General features: G+C 41.0%; 1 protein-coding gene across 22 annotated transcripts in view; it reads left to right on the top strand.

Moving 5' to 3' along the window:
• TRPM3 (transient receptor potential cation channel subfamily M member 3) overlaps positions 1-22,796 on the top strand; it is a gene marked incomplete at its 5' end in the record, with an annotated part of 786,868 nt that overhangs the window by 602,208 nt on the left and 161,864 nt on the right. For all 22 annotated transcript variants that reach the window (XM_080819682.1, XM_080819679.1, XM_080819696.1 and 19 more), the window contains one exon: positions 20,255-20,378. In XM_080819682.1, coding sequence (XP_080675808.1) covers positions 20,255-20,378 — 124 coding nt within the window. The remainder of the gene's footprint in view (positions 1-20,254; positions 20,379-22,796) is intronic.

Below are 22,796 nucleotides of genomic sequence, written 5' to 3'. Positions count from 1 at the left end.
AATCTGTTCTCCTAACCCATGAACCTGGTGGGAGAAAGGAGCCCCAGAAGAGATGGAATCTTTTATTTATCCCTTTTACAAACATACACAAAGTGCCCACTGGGCACCATGCACGGAGATAGGAAAAAGCATAACAACTCTTCCTAGCCTCCGAGAGCTCCTAGGAAGTCTAGTAAGTAGACAAGCATGTAATGATAATAGTGAGTGACTGGTGAGCTTGCCCAGTGCGGGACACTCCATGCCCCACCGTCTTCCAGGTGGCCATTCACACGGCACCCTGTCCTGGCAAGTGTACAGACCTGAATACAGGAGAGTCACGGGCCCTCCAGCTAACAAGGCATATAGGGACAGTGATTTCAGGCCCCCTTAAAGCTTTCATTATGAAAAAAACAAAAACAAAAGCCAATATTCATAAGCATGAAATTGGAGTTTGCTTCCTGGCAAATTGATACTACTTTTCTGTTCTCCTTTCATCATAAATATTGGTCCATTCTCTAGCTAAAAAACTCAAAAGAACACTAGCCGGAAAGCCTCCATGTGGGTTACGAACCAGAGCTCAGGATCCTCAACCATGCTTTGCTTTTATTAAAAATTTAGCCATAGTTCTCAGTGATTTATATATAGCAATGTGTTCCTTTTGCAAACATACCTGAAGAATTTACACAGTTTTTAGCTTTGGCTTCCTTTCTGCCTTCCCAGTGCTTGTAATCACCGTACGGTGTTTCCATAAAGTAGACATGAGGTTGCATCGAGAATGCACATTTCCTTTTCAGAAAATTCATGGAGAAGTGAGCTGTTGATCTCAGCATTTCGGGTCTTCTAGGTCTGTGCACAGTGAAGGTCTGGGTCTCCTTTTTGTCCTATTATGGGTTGTATACTTCGAAAGTGTTACAGTTTTTTGCTCAGGTGCTCTTCCTGATTCTGTGTTGTATATAGGGGAAATGGTACACGCCTTAGAGCTTGGGCAGGAAGGTCAGAACCGGGGGCACAGATGCACAGAGCAGTTATGTGCTTGCCCACGATCCCAGGTCAGGACTCTTCCTGGTCTGTTACAAAAATTCACTGAAATGGATTTTGTGGCATCTGCCTAAATGTTTCTTACGTAGTACTTCAGCGATCCTGTTGTTTGGCTGTAGGTGCACTTAAGTTCCCTTTAGCATACCCTTTGCATTATAATTTCTTATTTTTTTTTATTATTCCATGTAGTCCCAAAAGATAAAATCAGTGCATTCCTGGCTGTAAACCAGTGTCCAAGCTGAACAGTGTGGGTTCCTTCCCCCCCACTCCTTTTTTGAAAAAAATTTTTAAGTTTTTACCTAAATTCCAGTTAACACATAGTATAATATTAGTGTCAGGCATCATATAGATTCTTTTCCTTCCCCCGACCCAGACCCAGATGAAGAGTCAGAATACCGTGCCCTTTTAACTTTAATTGGCCATTCTCGTTTTAAAGCCAAAGTTTAGTTTTAGCTCTGTTTATTTTATGACCAAGTTATGCAAAAGCATAGTCTATGTGGGACGTGTGCAAACATATAAACCAAGCAGATCATCAAAGAATTAACCAGCGTGAAGATGGAGAATTAAGATCTAATTTCTTACCTTGGGAATTATTAAAATTAAAACTTAGAAAATTTTAAGAAACACTTAGAAACAGTTATTAAGAAAATACAAACTTCGAGAGAAACTTTATATTTGCTAACCCAAATATACAAGTCTGTATTTGTTTACTTTATAGGCTGTTACAATAGAAGTATGCTCTTGCTCCAGGAAAGCAGTTATAAATTTATCCTGATCAAATGAATTCGTGACGTTTCTCTGTGTCATTTGAATAACTGCTAGAATTAATCATGTTTGTTTCACTTGAATAAGAAGTTGTCTAGCCACACATGTGTAGCTGATTTAAAAAAAGCACTTCCAAGGAACAGTATTTTACAGGAGTGTGTTTTCTTTATGCTGAAAAAAAACCCAAAAAACAAACAAAAATGAGCCCATCTCCGACTTCATTCACCAAGAATTTCTTGATTCCCAAAAAGTCCAACAGAGTTGGGATATATTTCACTACAAATAAATATAAATGTGTAACTCTATGTTCATATAAACAAACATATATAAATAAATGGGTATAATTGTACATATAAAATTGATTATAGAAAACACATACACCTTGTTTATGAAACCTGAATCAGAGTTTGGAGTCATTGATTTTTTGCTTTTGGGGTTTATTTGTTTGTTTGTTTGTTTTGATTATTCAAATATGCTTTAAAATGTGTCAAACTCATTTACAGATGGTTAGATAAATAATACAGGTCCAAGGCCTGGTAAATGTGTATATTCAACTCTAAAGCTTTTCATTTTATAATCTTAAAGAAGTGAATGAAATTTACACATCTTCTGGTTTAACTTTTGTGAACTTGCTATTTTGCCTTTAAATTCCCTGTTATTAACCACCTTCCAAGAATATGAATTTGAGATGGCATCACTTTGGAAGCAAATTATAATTGGCAAAACTAATTAACTTTTGTCGATGAGATTACTGGTGATAGAGGAAGACAGGCTCTATCCATCCTCATGCAAATGGGTCTCTGCTCTATGGCACAAGCTCCCCAAAAGAAATGGCCACATTCTCTTTTTCCCTTATTGTCCTACTAGATTTTCTATTTCTCATCTGTCATAGTTTAAAATGAGTCACAGATCACTTTCCCTAACTAATTTCATTCCTTAAAAATCTTACCAATTTTTTTTTCTGAATCATGAATGACTAAACACTGCAAACAGAAACAGATTAATGCCACCCAGGAGCATGAGATTTGATTACCTACATTTTCTTTTCTTTTTTTTTTTTTTTAAAGATTTTATTTATTCATTTGACAGAGAGAGAGACAGCGAGAGAGGGAACACAAGCAGGGGGAGTGAGAGAGGGAGAAGCAGGCTTCCACTGAGCAGGGAGCCTGGTGCAGGGCTCGATCTCAGGGTCCTGGGATCATGACCTGGGCTGAAGGTAGACGCTTAGCAACTGAGCCGCCCAGGCACCCCAATGACCTACATTTTCAATACTAAGATTCTACTTTTTGCTGCTGACCAAGGAAGCCGACCCACATCACCCATTGTCAGGAACACCTCTCAGGGGATAGGTGCCTGCAGCTAAAGTCAGAGGTTGCTTGAAAATTCATAATCTAAGTTTCAGATCGCAGAGAAACATGGTCTAGCTCATTTATCAGTCAGTGAGAGAGAGTCGCACAGATGAAAAATGTCAGCGTGAAAAAGGCATCTGAACGCATGTGCATTCTGAGATGGTGTTCCTCGTTCCTCTGGGTTTTATTGCCAATCCTTACATGTATTTTGGTGTCTTTTTCCCATAAGTAATTATATGGATTTAGCGTTTTTAGAGCACGTAGGATGAGAAGCAGGACTTGTGATAGCACAAAGCCTTACAGATCTTAAGTAGTCTCTGGATAATTTTTGGGAAGTTACCAGTGGGACAGACACCAGGAGTCTTCCCATTGTTTTGTGTCAGTGGAATTTGTAGTAGATATGGTGGAGAAACACTGAGGAATAGCCTTCTCTTGAGGACAGAAGTAATTTAAAAAAAATCAAATGAGTCAAATAAAAATTCTGATCTTCCCTCTTTTGGCCTACTCTCGAGGACAGGAATAGATTTAAAAAAATCAAATGAATCAAATAAAAAATCTGATCTTCCCTGTTTTAAGGGAGCTTAATAAAGGTCCCTTTGTTTTTTGATTAGCTGAGCTGAAGGCATAAATGGAAGGCAAAGTGGAGATGAATAAGGAAAAATATGTTGCATGGCTTCCCATTTGGTCTCTGTCCTAGCACGGATGTAACAAAAGTTTGTTTCTCTCCAAGTACACATCAAAATGGCCAAAATTAGCAGGAAGTTGCCAGAAAACTAGCCATTTTAGAAATCCAGGTGTGGTCTGTATCCCTAGGGCATATCACTCTGTGCGATGGTTACTAATGCTTTCTTCTGCTGCTTGAGATTTCCATCTAAGGCTGAAGGCTGTCACAGCCCTATCATTTGTCTCTATGAGATCTGCTGAAAGGAGGTAATTGATCTCGGTGGTTTGTATCCCAGTATGATTTAGACATAATTGAAATGTCAAGTGAGAAAGAAGGAAACAAATATCAAGCATGCTGACTTCAAGTGTCCATTTCAGTTTCCATTAATTTCATCTTACCTTGTCTCTTTTCTAGAATTTTCTGTAAGAGATTAGCCTGTCAAAACTTGAGTCTGTTTTGTAACTTTCCAAGAAGGCAGGAAAGAAAGTTGGAAACATGTTGTACAGACAAAGGATATTGGGGGCTTTATTTATAAAAAGCGTTGTTTTTGTAAACGTTTCTAAGTTAACATTTATGCACGGGACTGCTAGCGAATGAGCAAGACATGGTCCTGTCAGAGATTCTAGAATGGAGATTAAAACATAGGCATAAATACAGATAACTAGAAGGTAACGTGTGCAAAGCGTTTCAAGAGCCCAGAGGACAAAGTACTTGAGTGTGGCATTCCTCCCAAAAATCTATTCAGTGGAACAGCCTACGTTAATTACACACAAAATAGCGATATAATGACTCTGTTGCTCCTGTTCTCCTTTTTCCATCAAAAACTGGATCTAAACTGAGGATCAGCCTGATTGACCAAGAAAAAGCTAATACCTGACCCTCTTTTATGTAGTTCAACACAAAACAAAGAATCAGTACACATGGTATTGAAGGAAAGTCAGGAAAAGGGATAATTTTATAAGATAGTGTGTTTGGAAGTCTGTGTACATATTATTACATTGAATTTATATATATTCATTTATATATCTTTAAATATGTTACATATTATATGACATGTTAATTATATATTTATATAACTATAATTCAAATATATTAATATAATATATTTACATATTATAAATATACTTTAAATTGATTTATATTTCAATATTCTGTTTTCTATATTGATATTGATTATATTGATTATATTAATATATTTTATATTATATATTTATATATGGAATTTCTATATTTCAATTTAAATGACAAATTAACAAAATTAATTATGTATAATTAATATGTGTGTGTGCGTATATATATATATATATACACACACACATACACTAATGCCTGTAACTATTAAATTGCAATTTTGCAATTACTACATTGCAGTTTTCCCTCCATGAAATATATTACAGATATTGCTGTATAGATAAGCTGTGTCATTGTCTCCCAAGTTCCAGAAGGCTGGAATAGCTTCATTTATTCAAAATAAAATATGGTTACTTGATCCATCCATGCTGTGTCAACATGGAGAGAACAAAACATTGACTTTAAAACAGTTACCTAGCATTCCTGGAAGAAAGTACTAGTGAGGGGAGAAGTTTTACTGATCTCAGTTGGTCGGTAAGTTCTCCTGTTGATTAAATTTGCTTTAGAATTGCTCAGCTCCAAGCTGGTAAACTGTGGCCTTGAATATAAACAGCAGACATCAGAAAAAAAAACAGAGCTGAGTAATCCATTCTGATAAACCAATCCTTTTCAGAGAACCACTGCCCATGACTTTTAGATGGCCCATCAATGCCAAGTGAAGATTTCAAAGGATGGATTAACTATGTTCCTCTGAGATTTGGTTAGCTAACTTCTTGACCACTTATTAAACAGAAAACATTGAAAATAGGCATAATAATCCTGATTCAGTGTGCCTGGGCTGGGTTGCAGGAAACTGTCCTTGAAACCAAAATCCCAGTGATGCTGGGGCACCTGGATGGCTCAGTCAGTTAAGCATCTACTCTTGACTTCAGCTCAGGTCATGATCTCAGGGTCTTGGGATTGAGCCCTGTGTAGGGCTCCATGCTCAGCAGGGAGTCGACTTGAGATTCTCTCTCTCCCTCTTCCTCTCCCCCTTCCCCTACTTGTTGGCTTGCTCTCTCTCAAAAAAAAAAAAAAAATCTTAAAAAAAAAAAGTGTCCCAGTGATTCCAACCAGAGTGGTCCATGGACCACACTTGCAGAAACTCTTAAATGTATATGAATGAGCTTTGTCTTCATATTTCCCTGATGTTTTCAGAAAGAGCTTCATCACTTTCTACCCATCATGCGTGTACTGGGCACACCAGCTATTGCTCTGTTACCACAAGCACTTTGTACCCACTGCCAACTTTTGTCTCTGGAACTCAGTTGACTTGAAAAGTTTATTTAGCACGAATCACCTCATTTATTTCTTGATCACAGCTGTTCTTGGTTCCAAACATCTGTTAGACTTGAAAATCCCTCCCTTGAAGAGAAAGCTTTGCCACAGAAATGCTTGTTTTGACAGGACTGGTAGATTGCTCTGTTCATATTTTTATTTACATGGATTTCTTAAGGGCGTTCAGTTCATTTCGTCCTTTCTTTTGAAAATGATTTTCTGACTAGGTCAAAATGGATAACCAATTTTAAAAGAGAAAAGAAGAGAATGAGGAACATAAAGGTATTTAGACCCAAAATGGTGCTAGTCGTGAAGCATGGCTCTCTCTGCTGTGGAAGATGCCACAGACAGTCATCAAGGCCACTACGTTCAGCATTAGAAGGTCCTGGCTCATTTACCTTAGACTTCGTAATTGCAGGAGACAACCCTTTAAGAGTCCCAATTTCCCACATGCCTTTAGCATTGATTTTCACTTTTTGAAAGCCCTTGGGTCCCTTCTCATATGGAACCTCAGAAGTACAATATATAATGAAAATACAGAAAGGAAAATTAGACAATCAATTCCATTTACTATAGCCCCAAGAACCATAAGATACATGGGAATAAACCTAATAGAAGTGGTAAAGGATCTGTACTCAAGGAACTACAGAACACTCATGAAAGAAATTGAAGAAGACACAAAAAAGATGGAAAAGCATTCCATACTCATGGATTGGAAAAATAAACATTGTTAAAATGTCTATACTGCCTAGAGCAATCTATACTTTCAGTACCATCCCGATCAAAATTCCACCAACATTTTTCAAAGAGCTGGAACAAACGATCCTAAAATTTGTATGGAACCAGAAGAGACCCTGAATTGCTAAGGAAATGTTGAAAAAGAAAAACAAAACTGGGGGCATCATGTTGCCTGATTTCAAGCTTTACTACAAAGCTGTGATCACCAAGACAGCATGGTACTGGCTCAAAAACAGACACATAGACCAGTGGAACAGAGTAGACAGTCCAGATATGGACCTGCAACTCTATGGTCAACTAATCTTCGACAAAGCAGGAAAAAATATACAGTGTGAAAAAGACAGTCTCTTCAATAAATGGTGCTGGGGAAATTGGACAGCTATGTATAAAAGAATGAAACTCGACCATTCTCTTATACCATACACAAAGATAAACTTGAAACAGATAAAAGACCTCAACATGAGGCAGGAATCTTTCAAAATCCTAGAGGAGAACATAGGCAATAACCTCTTTGACATTGGCCACAGCAACTTCTTTCAAGATATGTCTCCAAAGGCAAAGGAAACAAAAGCGAAAATGAACTTTTGGGACTTCATCAAGATCAAAAGCTTCTGCACAGTAAAGGAAACAGTCAATAAAACAAAGAAGCAAACCACAGAATGGGAGAAGATGTTCGCAAATGACACTATAGACAAAGGGCTGATATCCAAGATCTATAAAGAACTCAACTCAACACACACAAAACAGATAATCACATCAAAAAATGGGCAGAAGACATGAACAGACACTTCTCCAAAGGAGACATACAAATGACTAGCAGACACATGAAAAAATGTTCATCATCACTAGCCATCAGAGAGATTTAAATCAAAACCACATTGAAGGCATGGCAATTACTGTGCATCCAAGCAGTTTCAAAAAGCATCCCACCATCAGCAGGCTCTCTTGTCCATTCCAGGAATTCCCTGCCTATTTTGGGTAGTTTCTCTAGATTCCTAGATCCATATGTTCAAGGAAGTGTCATAATGAACACAAACTGGCCGGATGCAAAGGTGAAATGTGGTCCCTCTGAATGCAAAATACTTTGCCCTTAATAGCAATTAAGTGATTTAATACATTTGTTCCTGTTCTTGTGATACCTGAAGTGAATGTTGCACTTCCTTTTTTAAAAAAATCCTTTGTTCATGCTTTAGCTGTCATACTTTCATTTGTGCATGTGAATTACCATTAAATGAATCACTCTAGAGTGACTCAATTTCTTTATAATATGAATCTGCTATCACCTATTTCTATCAGTTTAGGTTTTTTGTTGTTGTTGCTTTTGTTTTGGTTAATAAACTAAAATGTCAGCCAAAAAAAACCACATTGAGATACCACCTTATACCAGTTAGAATGGCCAAAATCAACAAGACAGTAAACAACAAGTGTTGGAGAGGATATGGAGAAAGGGGAACCCTCTTACACTGTTGGTGGGAATGCAAGTTGGAGCAGCCACTTTGGAAAACAGTGTGGAGATTCCTTAAGAAATTAAAAATAGAGCTTCCCTATGACCCTGCAATTGTACTACTGGGTATTTACCCCAAAGATACAGATGTAGTGAAAAGAAGGGCCATCTGTACCCCAATGTTCATAGCAGCAATGGTCATGGTGGCCAAACTATGAAAAGAGCCAAGATACCCATCAACAGATGAATGGATAAGGAAGATGTGGTCCATATATACAATGGAATATTATGCCTCCATCAGAAAGGATGAATACCCAACTTTTGTATCAACATGGACAGGACTGGAAGAGATTATGCTGAGTGAAATAAGTCAAGCAGAGAGAGTCAATTATATATGGTTTCACTTACTTGTGGAGCATAAGGAATAACATGGAGGACATTGGAAGATGGAGAGAAATGAGTTGGGGGAGATCGGATGGGGAGATAAACCATGAGAGACTGTGGCCTCTGAGAAACAATCTGAGGGTTTTGGTGGGGTAGGGGTTGGGTGAGTCTGGTGGTCAGTATTAAGGAAGGCATGTGTTGCGTGGAACACTGGATGTGGTGCATAAATAATGAATCTTGGAACGCTGAAAAAATTTAAATTAAAAAAAAAAAAGACAAGATACACACACGTTTCTGTGTTTACTCTGGTGAAGCTGAGGTGGAAGGCCTAGACCAGTGGTTCCCAAGTGTTTATCTTGCATCAGGATCACCTCGAGGGCTCATTAAAAATCACATAGCTGGGCTCCATCTCAGATTTTCTAGTATGGTCAGATTGGCCAGGTGGTTTGCATTTCCAAGAAGTACCCAGGAGATGCAGATGCTGTTGGTCCGGGGACCATAATTTGAGAGCCACTGGTCTAGAGCCTCTCTCTATCCAGGTGTCACTCACTCGGGCAGCTCTGAGGCAGCTTTGGAGCACCTCCTCAAAACTCTAGGGGCTTCTTTGTGGAACACAGTTAAAGACCATTAATCCACAGGTCAAGACCACAGTCCTTTGCTTGGACTCAAGACCCTTTGCATTCTGGCCCCAGCCGCTCCCTAGGGCCATCTCAACGAACCTTCCATTCACCAAACAACTAGACTGATTTGTCCTCCCCACTGCTGCCTTAGCAGGAGATGTACACGTCCATGTCCCCGCCTGCTTCTACAAGATAGCCTCTTTCTCTTGTGAAGGGAAGTTGTGAGGCCTTCAAAATCCACAAATACATTTGAAATGTGTCTGAGGGAGCTTCAGATAATAAAATGCCCTGGTATTTAATCCCTCTGCCTTAGAGGAGATGAATTTTTAATCATCCTGGCTGACAGGAGAACCTGCAGCTTCTAGAAATAGAGTGGATTAACATCTCACCTGGTGGTATCATTAATAATAGATAACATTTGCAGTGTTCTTAACGGATTTCCATTAGGTTCCCCACGTAGTTCTCATTGTTGATTACGGACCACAGGATTCATAAAAACTAAATAAAGCAGTGACCACGTGCTGTAAAAGCTTCTTCCACCAGAGATACGCTAAAGATGCATTAATGTAGCATTCCAAGGTTAACTCACATCTGTACTACCGTTGTCAAGAAAAGTCTGCACTCAGCTTCAATGAGCTTTCTCTTTAGTTGTCATAATTGCTGGACAACTGTCCTTGAGTTGATAGTGCAAACCAAGTATCCATAAGCAGTGATCCCTAAAGTAAGCAGTAAAAAATCGACTCCTTTGAGTTCATGGAGGTCCTAGTCCAGTGTCTTGGAGACAAACCTAAAATTTGGAGTTCTTCAACACTGTGACGTCCTTGGTATTCACCATTTGATAGTATATTTGAGATTTTATTATCTCTAATGCAGGCATGACAAATAGTTTTCATCTTGAGTGTCAACAATAATCCACTGATACAGCGTCCTAGGATGTTGTGTTGAGAATGAGTCTGAGGCCACAGTTGGGCTCAGGGGAAAGAGTTCCATGGTGAATTAACAATGATGCAAAGAAAGAGCCATACAGTCAACATGCCATGGGTGACTACTTTTATTCTGGACTGAAGATGAAGTGTTATAGATAACCCCATATATCACTACCAGACAATCATCAAATAGCATGAATTATGAATTATGAATTATGAATTATGAATTATGATGCCAAGGGAAAATAAATTTATCTGCCTAAAAGATGTCTTGGAAATAGTCAATGTTTCATCAACACCGTGAAGCACATCAGTCTAAATTATCTGACAATATGAGTCCTTCCCTACAGGCATAATACATAGGATATCAGAAACAAGAGGCTCTTTGTTGTAGGGTACTGTTTGAAGCTGCATTGAGGGACAGATTAACCGAGCAGTTGTCTATGGATAATTTATATGAAAGAATAATTGAAAAACAGTGAGGAATTAATCCATCACTAATCCATCTGAAAAAATAAAGTCTTACTTGCTCCCACCTCTCCTAGAGTGAATATGGGGTTCGAAGGAATCTTTGACAAATTACTTAGACTGAGATTTACCCCACCCTTTCCTCCTACACCTGTGACCCTCTTCCCAAAAGCATACTTGAAACATTGAATTTTTTTAAAGCTTCTGCATGCAAGAACCTGATCTAAACACGGTCTATCATCTACTCTCTGGGGTGGCTATGATAATTATCCCCATTTTATAAATAAGGAAATTGAGGACAGAAAGATTAGGACATTTGCTCGACAGCTCACTGCTAGGGAGGGTCTGTCCTGGAACATTGGGGCTGGAAGCTATAGTCCTAGCAGCTACATGGTATTGCCTCTGGGAAGATGAGACCAGTAACTGCGGGATGCTTGCAGGCCCCAGAGCTGAGTGATTCTTCATGACAGCTTCCAGCTGCCCCCCTTCTCTCACGTGCTAGTGAGCATCTGCTCTGAGTAAATGTTGGACCAGCCTTTAAAACATGTCAGTTAAAGAGGAGCCAGCATTTTTGCCTGCCCAAGAAGCTCATACATCTAAGACCAGCTCTGATTCTCTTTTACAGAGGGCCTAAAACAATAAAAATCCCACTGTTCCTCCTGCTTGGCTACATGCAATAGTCATTGATGGGATGATCACAGAGGGTGTGTTCTTCCCTTCAGTTTTGGCAGCAGAGACGCTACCTGACCATGTGGCAGTCCCTGTATGCTTTGGCAACCTGCAACAGTTTTCACTCTTGGGCATGCTCATACCCAAAAGAAGGAAAGGAGAGAAATTACAGACACAGCCAACACTGCTGAGGATTTTTCACCTACATGTCTTGCTAGTTTCTGCCCAAGGTAAAGAGCTTGGCAGCCCCATCTGCCTCAAGAGCACTGCTGTCCAGTAGAACCTTCTGTGATGATGGCAAAGTCCTCAATCCAGTCAGATGGCCACTGAACACTTGAGCTGTGGTTAGTGTGACTGAGGATTTGAATTTTAAGTTTATTAGCTGTATATCCATTTAAATTTGAATTGCCATGTGTGGCTAACAGCTCCCATATTGGATAACATAACTAATTGAGCTACCACTTGGGGACCCCTTCAGTGTCTGATGGATTTTCAGTGTTATTGGACATTGTTCCCTTTGTTGTTTAATTACATTCTTTCGTCCAACCAACATTATGTGTTCATTCATTCAACAAATATTTTTTAAAAGATTTATTTATTTATTTTAGAATGAGAGTGAGCAAGAGAGCACATGAGCTGGGGGAGGGGCAGAGGGAGAAGGAGAGAGAGCATCTCAAGCAGACTCCACGCTGAGCATGGAGCCCAATGTGGGGCTCAATGTCACAACCCTGAGATAATGACCTGAGCCGAAATGGAGAGTTAAATGCTTCACTGACACACCCACCCAGGTATCCCTCAACAAATATTTTTTAAAGACCTTCTCTGTTCCAGACACTGTTCTAGGCACTGGTAAAAATACACCTGTCAAGAAAATAGACAAAAATGTGGTTACGGAACTTAGATTTTAGCAGGGTCAAATAGGTAATAAGTAGTTAACTTAATAAGCGCACTGTATAATACTTTAGAAAGTGATATGCTATGCGCAAAGAGAAGGGAGAACAGAACCAAGGTAATGGGATAGCGGAAAGGCATCTGTCTTCAGCACCTTGATCCTTGATGTAGACCAAGAAAAGAGAATACATAAGTAATACCACATGTCATCGTCCATGCATCCAAGGAGTTAGTCTAGTTAGGAATTTCTTAGATTAATCTGCCTTTATGAAATGCTACACACAAAATGCCTAGCACAGATCTTGTCTTATAATAGATACTGTGTGCCTCTCTTTACAACCCTGAACCCCACTGCACTGCCCCCCTTCTGTTTCCTTTTGTATGTGTATCCACACCTTCTGTTTTACCATATCTAGCTCAAGATTCTAGAGTGGATTTTTTAAAAAGTGAAAAAATAAGGAGAAAGTGAACATAAGTAAGAACTGCTCCCTCTGGGGGTAGTGGTAAATGATATTTTTTGAACAGATCACTTCCACAAGTGTGCATCCTTCCTGATTACAGGCAACTTCTCCAAGATCATTCTCACCATCTCACTTGACTAGATAAAACCCTCAGGAAAAGCCCAGGTGAACCACTTTTCTAAGCTACATATTAAGACAAGAGTAGAGGTACTATTTTCACAGGTCTTTGCTGATAGAAGCCATTTGTATCTGGAGTTGATCTCCCATAAGAAGTTGGGCAAAGTAGGTTGCTCCCCACCCCATCCCATCTGTTGGTCACTTCCCTGGGTCCCATTTACATCTTCCCCAACTTTCTGTCAAACAAGAAATGGTTTCTACAAATCATCAGCATCTGTCAGTTACCTGTGAGGTTAACATGAAATATCACTTAACCTAAGAGTTGCTCTTAGGGATCCCAATGGTTGAGCAAAATATTTTTTGGCTTCTTAGTTAATTAAAAAGAACTTTGGGCATCAGAGAAGCTGGGGAGTAATTCTGGGGGAAATGGTGGATCCTTGAAACCATGTTACTCAGTCTCAGTCTTCTCACACATAAGATATAGAACATCCTATCTCAGGGATAAAACAGAAGAAATCTCCCCTTGTAGCTAGTCATTAAGCAACAAAATACTAACTTTACATAATCACACTGAGTTGAGCCTACATATTTAGGTCAGCGTAGTTCATTATCAAAGATTCTTCCTTCCTGACTCTCTTGTCCTCTAAGGTCAGCTCTAATGCTTTCAGATATATAATCTTTAGCAGATTAGTTTCCCACTATAGTCTCCAGACTCCTCATCTGCAAAACAGTGAACTCCTAAGTTGTATCATTAATTTATCCCAAAGTTCAAATCCCTTGGCTAAATTTTCAGATGAACAACATACAAACTCCAGAAATGTCAGAAGTTGAGATGTTATCTTACCAGTGATGAGAAACTATTGCAGGGTTTTCAGAAGGATGTGGTAGAATCATCCCTACTTTGTAGAACAACCATTCAATCCAATGTGTGGAATGGATTAAGGGAGCATAGAGAAGAAACTGATTAGTAGTCTGTTGGTCCCATCCAAGTAAGTTGGGGGAGGGCCGCAACAAAGGTAGATCAAGACTAATGTCAACTGGGGGGTGCCTGGGTGGCTCAGTCAGTGAAGCATCTGACTCTTGATTTTATCTCAGGTTGTGATCTTAGGGTTGTGAGATCAAGCCCGTCATCAGGCCCTGTGCTGGGTGTAGAGTCTACTCATGATTCCCTCTCTTTTTCTCCCTCTGCCCTCCCCTTCAAAAAAAAAAAAAAAAGCATAACATAAACTGGAACAGTACTTCAGTAAGTCAGAATTTCTCTCAAGTTTTTGGCAGGTGCTTGTTGTTGCTTTTCCTCTCCAAACAGACTTCAAAGCGAGATGAGGGCACCAAGAAAACACCCTGCTGGTTTTGATGGTGACTTAAGCTGGACATTAAGGCTGACCCAAGTATGTGCACATTTGGCTGAAGATGTCCCTTGCACACTACACTTAAGAGGGACAGAGTACGATGATGGTGTCCATGGACAAAAGTCTCTGGCCAGATGCCCAAGGCCTAAAAGTAACATCTGGTACCTAGTACAAGCTAAATAGTTGTAAACAGGCCACTGAAACAAAGGAGAAAATATTTGCCGGTTCTGTGCTTCGAATCAGTAATAACATTTGAAAATACTTCTGAGTGGTTAGACTATCACTTTTAAGGAAAACGGTGATTCTCATAATCCGCTATTAAAAGAAAAAATGCAAAGTAAGACACCTGATGCTGTTTATCATTAAACTGTGGAAAAGACTGATGCTTTATAATGTCTCATCTGAACAGAGCCCCTTGATGGGTTTGCTGGTCTCCAGGAGGACCACCATCAGTATATTCCTTCTCTGCATATTCCTGCTTTCCTTCCACCAAGAGATGGAATCCCTCCCTCCTCTTGAACCCGGACTACTCTTAGACATGCTTGATTAATTGAATGTAAGGAAATGACATTCTGGGACTTGTGAGGTTAAATCAGAGGAAGTCTTGACGTTTTGGCCTGGGGCTCTTTGAACACTCTCTTGGAATCCTCAATTTGAGAGAAGCCAGTTGTCCTGTATGAAGTCCATCTACCACGCAACCACCAGAGAGAACAGTGCCAGCCAGTCCTCAGCTCTCTCCGCCATCCCAGGCTGGGTTCCAGACAAAGAAGCAGAGAAGTCATCTTGGACATTGCACCCCCAGCAGATGCACATGGAGAAGAATGGAGCCCCAGACGTATGGCCCCGGTTGAGGCACCAAAGCCATCCACAGCCATTCCGTCCTCTCCAGCTGAGGACCCAGATATCACAGAGCAGCCATGAGTCATCCCCATGGTGCTATGCCTCAGTTCCTGACCCACAAAATCTTCAACACACATGCAAAAAAAAAAAAAAAAAAATGCTCTGTTACATCACCAAGTTTGGGGGTGTGTTACCTATTAATAGATGACCGGAATATATGGGTTACAACTCTATGAGTTCATTGAGGCTAAGACTTAGTATTATTCATCTCTCCACCCCTCACAGAGTGCCTGGCAGGCACCAGTCTTGTTTGCTGAATGAGTAAGTAGACGGGCAGAAGTCTGCATGGAGTGTTTGCAAGTTTCCACAGTAATGAAGCCTCCTAAGTCTGCTATGCATCCCTCTTTCCCAAATGTAAGAAAGAACTGGTGATCTCTGACCTCTCTGAGGTGGAAAAGTTCTTTCTCCAGCTTGGATTGGGAGTGGCCTTATGCCATGGGGCTGAGCAAGAAGAGCTCCAGTGGTCTCAGGAGAGAGGTCTGTATTGCACACCAAGGCCCCAGCCATTGGCCGTGCTCCTTAACAAGACAGAATGTCAGTGAGCCAGGAGCCGTGTGGGACTGTGTGTTCATAACGCAAGTGCTTGCATAAGGCTTGCTACGCATCAGGGCCTCTACAAAGATTAACTCATTAAATATTCACAAGTCTATGAGATAAGCATTCTTGTAATTCTCACTTCACGTACATGAAAAACATGACATGGAAAGACCCAACAACTTGGACGAGATCCTATAGCTAGCAAGTGACATCTTCGATCCAGACAGCCTAACCCTGGTGACTGTGATGCTTTTTTTATTCACAGTGTTGTCCTGCCTCTCTGGGAAGAATTGTGCTATTATTTGTGACCCCAGGGTCATGGTATTTGGGAGGAAGGGGTAACTTTTACTAAGCAAGAAGAAGAAGGAAGAGGAAGAGGAGAGGGAGAAAGTTGGAAGAAGAAGGGGACAGGAGGAGAAGAAGAAAAGAAAAATGCCATTTTTGGGTGACCTTCAGAAAGACATGTAACCTGTCCGTGTCCTAAGGTTACATGTAGTAATTTGCTTTGGCATGAAGCCAATGACAAAATTTCATTTTTCTTTAGAGCATTAGAGATTCTCTGGCAAATGATGTCTTTTAAGTACCCAATGGTGATACTATTAATGATCTTTATTTATAGAGGTACAATGTTCTCATCTTGTATCTGAAGAAATGAACTGAGAGCGTGTGTGGAGGGCAGGAGAAGGGCTTCGCTCCTCGATGAAAGCCATTAACCTAAAGTCTAGCTCTTCATGTCCCATCGAATCCTAAATGTATTTTCTAATTTTTAAATCGAGGAACAAAACTTGGATAGGGCAGGTAATTAAAGTCATTCTGAGAAAAGTGTGCACACGTGGGTTGCATTGCTAACCTTTGAACAGAAAGCGAATAGCCAAGTTTGGGAAGGTCCAAGCACTGGATGAATGTCGACCTAGTTCAGATATTTCTGTGACTCATCCAAAAAGCTCCAGATCACAAGTTCAGCGTCTAAATGGAAACACAAATGCCATAGTATGGAGATTTTCCTCACTTCAATGACTACCCTTCCTAAATCAAGAAACATTCTAATTTGAGGTATACCAAAAATAGTGTTGGTCCATATGGAGCCACAAATTAGCATTTTCTATAAATAGGCACCATTTTGTCAAAGGTCCAATTCCAAAATGAAAATTTTATATAATACTATGACCATGTTTTGATGTCAAGAAATTCTCAATCACTATTCTAGTGCCATAAAAAGAAATCTAAAATGGGATTACTTCTATTTTTTGCTGGTGATTAAATATCACGGTCAAGATTTTTAAATCATTCCGGTGTTGTGCAGGAAAAAAAAAAAAAAAAGGGAAGAGCTAGGAAAGCAGTGATTTCAAAAAAGTAGGCTTCCCAATATCCTACAGAATATGGTCACAAAGTAAGAAAGGGTCCTTAGAGAAGACAGAGGAAGTCTTTGTGCCAAAAAGAAAACATCTCATTCAGCATAGCAAATACTTGTGAGGAAATCAGAAGCAAATAGAATCTTCAACATACTAAATGCACGTTGACATTGTCCTCCCTCTTTCTCGTATCTTCTTCAAGCTCGTCTGATTTCCTTCAGATGTCCTATCACAAGAAGGAAAAGCAATTTCCTAAAACAAATATATATACTTAGATTTCTACTTCCAATGCAGATGAGTAGGAAACCAAAAGACATATTTAAAGGTTTCACACAGGAAAAGCAGCACCACAGTGGAAGGCAGACTCGGCTCAAGCACTGAGATCATCAGCCTGCGTGACTTTGTACACATCATTGGTCTCTTGGGACCACAATCTCCTCTTCTGCAAAATGGAGTTACTACCTGCTTCACTCTCAGATTGTTATGAAAATCAGGTGATATGATGCCGTTGTATGTCCTAAACCATGATGTGCTCTGAACACATCAGATGCTATACAGGATCTTCTTTTAAAAGTTCTTAAACTCTCTCTGCAAAAAGCATGGGATCTACATTTCTTTGTCAAATGAGGGGAGACTTACAAATACTCATGAGTTCATAAAGCCAAAGAAGCATCAAAAATGTTGATTTTCCTCTTGATGCAATCAGGATGGTACTAGAACTAAAGCCGGAATAACAGTTATTTGATGTTTAATGAGTATAACTTAATCCTTTGGAAAGACTACATCATCTTCGTCTCACCTAAAACCACTCTGTTCCATCAGTGATGGGCACCCCACACTTTAGAAAACACCAATCTAGAGAATCCTTGTACTTCTAGAGGTAGAATCCTGGGTTTCTGTTGCTAAGTGATTTAACTAAAGCCACAACTTCATTCAGTTGCAAAATTGAGCTAAAAAGAATAAGATCTTTGTACTTTTTAGTATAAAGACATCTTCAAGGTCTTTCAGCTCTCCTCACTAATGAAGCTCACAATCGACTAAGTTGTACATGATTTCTCAGTTTTTACAAACTGATAGACTACATATGAATAACAGACAGGTCCCTCAAACAGTTAATGACCTCTGGGAACTGGGATTTCACTACAGATGGTTAGCAATGGAAAACAAATCTCGAGTTGTTATCAAAATTAAACACCTGCCAATGAATGATTAGATCTATCAAGTGGCTAATGAGAAGAGTCTCTTCTTGTGTTGTTAATCATGTATAGCAATTATGTATACTCAGTACCGCAGAACCCTCTAGACCCATCCACATGGGTTGCCTGTCAAGTAGGGTGCTCATGTCTTGACCCTTCAGGAAATTTGGCGACACAGATGGGATCATGTCACTCTCCCGCAGGCTTCTCATTACCTGTGGGATAAAATCCAAAGTCTCTAACACCATCTCAAAAGTCTCCCATGATCTTCTCCTTACTCACCCCTTTTGCAGCACCATCTTGTTTCACTCTTTCTTTTGCTCTCCATGGTCTAGCCATACCAAACTTATTTTCTCAATCTGGGCTTGTTGGCACTATTTCATCGGCCAAGAATGCTCTTACTGAGTCCCAACACCTCCCCAATTGTGCTATGCTCCTGTATTCTTCAAGTCTCAGATTAAACAGCACTTTCTCAAAGGAGGCTTCCCTATACCCCCAGATTAGATTATATCCAACTGTCACAACTTCTCTACTTTATTTTTCAACTTCATCTGGATCATTCTCTTTCTCTAAATATTCATGGTATATATCTTCTTGGCGGACAGAAGCCATAACCCCGTCCTCCATCGAGCTGCATGACATTCCAGGATCCTTGATATAATTCCGTCATGAGGAGTGCTTCCTCCTCAAAGCTTAGGGCACCATCCTGTCCAACCTAGTGGGCTCAGGTGATCCTCACACAATCCTGGAGCACAGAAGGATATCCTCAAGCCTGCCATCTTGCTTTCTTGAAGCAACAAAATTTGTTATGCTTTCACATGAAAGCGAATGTTATAATTTGCTTCTCAGGTAGTCACAGTGATGAAGAGAGGCCTTGGAGTAATGAGAGACAGTGGCGTTAAGGGAAAGAGTACTGGACAAGGAATCCGAAGACCTAGATTCTGGTTCTAGCTCCGCGCTTATTTGCTGAAGACCTTAAGCATCCAACTCTTACTGCTAAAATACCCTTCCCTTTTCAATTGTACAGACCTTTTGCCTACAGGGTTCCCATGAGCACCAAATGAAATACTTATATTTTACTGCTTGTATAGAGGAGTTTCTGGTTCTTCAATAATGGAAAAAAATGATAAAACCTGTAAAATGCTAGGCGAAGTATGATAATTTTGTCACTGGTCCTTGGAAGCAGTTTTATCCTCCTGATTTTGGACAGAATCTATGAACAGTAAAGTGATTTTTCATTCCCTGCCATCTGATGGCTGGTAAAGATAGCCCAGTTCTCACCAGGGCAGTTAGTGAAGGTGGAGTTAAAAGTTACATCTGGTTCGTCTTCCAGAGGCAACAGGGCAGTGACCGGGTATCAGGTACCTCCCTTGCTTTCCCTCGTTCTTCTCTAGCATGAAAACCCTCTCCAGATGAAACAGTCCATATTAAACCTCCTGTGGGTCAGTTTCCTGTTGGCTTATGTCAAGGCTTGACATAAATGGTGATCTGAATCATAGGTCAGAGAAGTTACCACCTACAGGAAGTGGTTTTAGAAGAAACATAAGTCCCATGTCTCCTCATTGGTGCTCAAATTACTGAGATGGAAGCTTTTCCCCCCATAATTAGAGATGAAGTTGAAATTTAAATCTTCATATAATTAATACAGTAAAGTTTCGCCATGGTGCTAATGAGTAAGGCTTTTTTTTTATAAGAGCACTTGAGGAAGAGTGTATTAGACACATGCCATACAAAAGGAAATAAAGAGAGACAAAGAAAAAAAAAAGAAACGAATTCATCTTCTGACTTTACTCTTTTAGGTTCCAAGACATTAAAAGGGATCATTATTTTTAAATGTACTGTTGTTGTAGTTTTAAATTACCACAGCCGAAATAACTGTGGTGAGAAAAATACAGGAAGAAATAAGCCCTGTCTAAACTCAATCCCCACAGTGCTTTCCTGGGTTCTAGAATATTCCTCAGAAACACGTAGCGACGAGGAGCCAGGTGGACCTAATGTTGACATTGTTTCCAACTGCAGACTTATTAATGAATCTCTGCGGGACCAGCTGCTGGTGACCATCCAGAAGACTTTCACGTACACTCGGACCCAAGCTCAGCACCTGTTCATCGTCCTCATGGAGTGCATGAAGAAGAAGGAACTGGTACGTAAACCGCGTCCCCCATGAGTGGCAGAGCCCTCTCCGTAGTCCCTTGGTCCGTCGAAACATTTTCTTGAATCACACGCCAACTGTTCTTCATTTCCAGCCAAGCTCCCAACGTTCCTCAGGCTCCATGGGCTCCCGTAGCCTCCTCCCCTCAGTAGCTAAGACACTACTTTTTGTGCCCGGATTTAATGAAGTGTGCACAGCCGGGCTTCCGCACCCTAGTGAAGCTCACCCCAATGCTTCCGATTGCCTCCACCGCATGAGTTGAGGAGAGAAAATAGGTTTCCTCTTGGAAAATGCTTCCCTTCAAGGCTTTCTCTTTGTTTGGGAGTAGGGAGTCGCTGATGGGCTTATTGTCAAATTTCTTGGTGAGACAGGACTGCTATGCTAATATGCTCATCCACGCAGGTAGAAAAAGGAGGGACATGCCCACGGAATGCTGGAAACTTCTGTAGCTTCTAAAGTGTCCTCCAATAGCTACTGAAACATTTCTTACATCTGGTGAAAAGTGTCTTGCAAATGTGGTATCATCACAGAGACCTTCTGTTAGAGTGAACAGAAATAACATGAGCTAACATTTAACGAGTACTTGCTATGCGCCAGGCAGCATGCTAAGTCTTTACATGTATTAACTCCCGCGATCTTTACAACGGGCCCAAGGAGAGAGGCGGGATCGTTATCCTCACCTGACAGATGAGGAGATGCAGACAGACTTGATTAGTAAACGAGGAAGCGGGTCTTCACACCGCAGTATTTCATCTCTGTGGAAAATGTTCTTAGCAGAAATCGCCCCACCAAAGCCCACTCTGAGCGGATTCCCTGCCCACCTCCGCGGGCAGAGCCTTACCCTCAGAGGTCACATGAGTCTGCCTGCTGACGGGGGAAGTTAAAAGAGCAGCTTAAATCAGAGCAGAAGCCTCACTCAGGCTTTGAACCACCTCAAGGCCACGTGGGCATCTTGGGGACACTGGGGAGGGGACACCTCACCTCCAGAGGAGCACCAGGGCCGGACCCTGCCAGGTTCAGCCACAGGGAAGCAGAGAGGGTAGGGAGGGCCTGGAGTGAGCCGCTTTCAGCCAGTTACCCCACTAGACCCTAAGCTCCTCCAGGCACGGTCTGGAGTCCTCTTGCTCACGATGGTGTCCCTATGCCCAGGACAGTGGCCGGCACACACCGGGGCTCACCGAGACTGCCAGGAAGGGAGGGGGGGGGGCAGAGGAAGTAGGCAATTTCTGAGTGTGAAAACCCAAACATTTGGGAAAACTGGCCTTGATTCAAGTAAGCAAGACCCATGTCCAGAAAACATCCACATGACCTCTGTGAGAACCTGCAGCCCCTTCCAGGTTTGGGGTGGGAGTTGCCACCTCTAATCCTTGAGTGTCCATAGACCCAGGTAGTCTGGCCACCTTGTATAGAGAAGCCAGTGCACAGATGGGGTTCACAGCCAGGACCGCTGCTGCCCACAAGGAGACTATCAGTTCTAACTCTTCCTCCAGCCCCAAAGTGGTGCGTGAACCCCTGAACCTGCCACACGTAGGATGGATTTCTTGCTGACTGCCTGCTAATGGCTTTCCAATGCCAACTCTGAGAACTTACCAGAACTCTCCATTTCAGCGGTCCTGTAAATTTCCTAGAAAGGCAGTTAGGATTAAAATTCCAGGAACCACTTGGAAGTCATAAAACCGAATGAAGGTGAATGGCCTCTCCAGATGAGGTATTTTGTAGGACTGTTCCCTGGGATTCTGCCTAATAGTCATTATATCCCTTCATCATGGTCCCTGCTGAAAATGTCAAGTGTATTTTAGTGACAGATACTCACTGCAGGATAGATGACATATCTCTCACTGTAGGCTAAGGCAATGCAGTCTTAACAAGAAATATATTGCCCTCATTTCCATAACTGGGCAGGAATAAAGATTTTTAAAGTCATGTAATTAACATGATTTTCATTTTTGGAGGGACTGTTTATGTATGTAGATAGTACTAGATGCTCTACAAAGATGTGGACAGGAGGTAGGCCTTGTGTCTCTCCTTTGGAGGGGACCAGGGGAAGGGACTGAGGTGGGAGAGGGAGGTGCACAGTCAGGAAAAGCCCCCAGGGGCTGTCTTGCTGCGAAGCCCCAGCATACTTCCCATGTTGCCTAGGATAGCACCTCCCAGGTCCAGAAAGCATCCGCATGACCTTTGTGAGAACTTTCAGCCCCTTACAGGTTTGGAGGGAAAGTTGCCCCCTCTAAGAAGTAGCCTTCACAGATGAAGTGGTATATGATATTTTGAGGTCAGTCTAACCCTTGCTAAGTTCAGTGAAGGAACTTGGTTCCAGAGCTCAACTGACATCTTTCGCATCCCGGCATCGTCATAACGTCTGAAGTGAAGAACTTCACTAGGCAGGTGTAGTAGGCTTGTGAAACTTGA

The sequence above is a fragment of the Martes martes genome, assembly GCF_963455335.1.
Source record: "Martes martes genome assembly, chromosome: 12".
Lineage (NCBI taxonomy): Eukaryota > Metazoa > Chordata > Mammalia > Carnivora > Mustelidae > Martes > Martes martes.
This window is presented reverse-complemented; position numbering and strand designations above follow the sequence as displayed.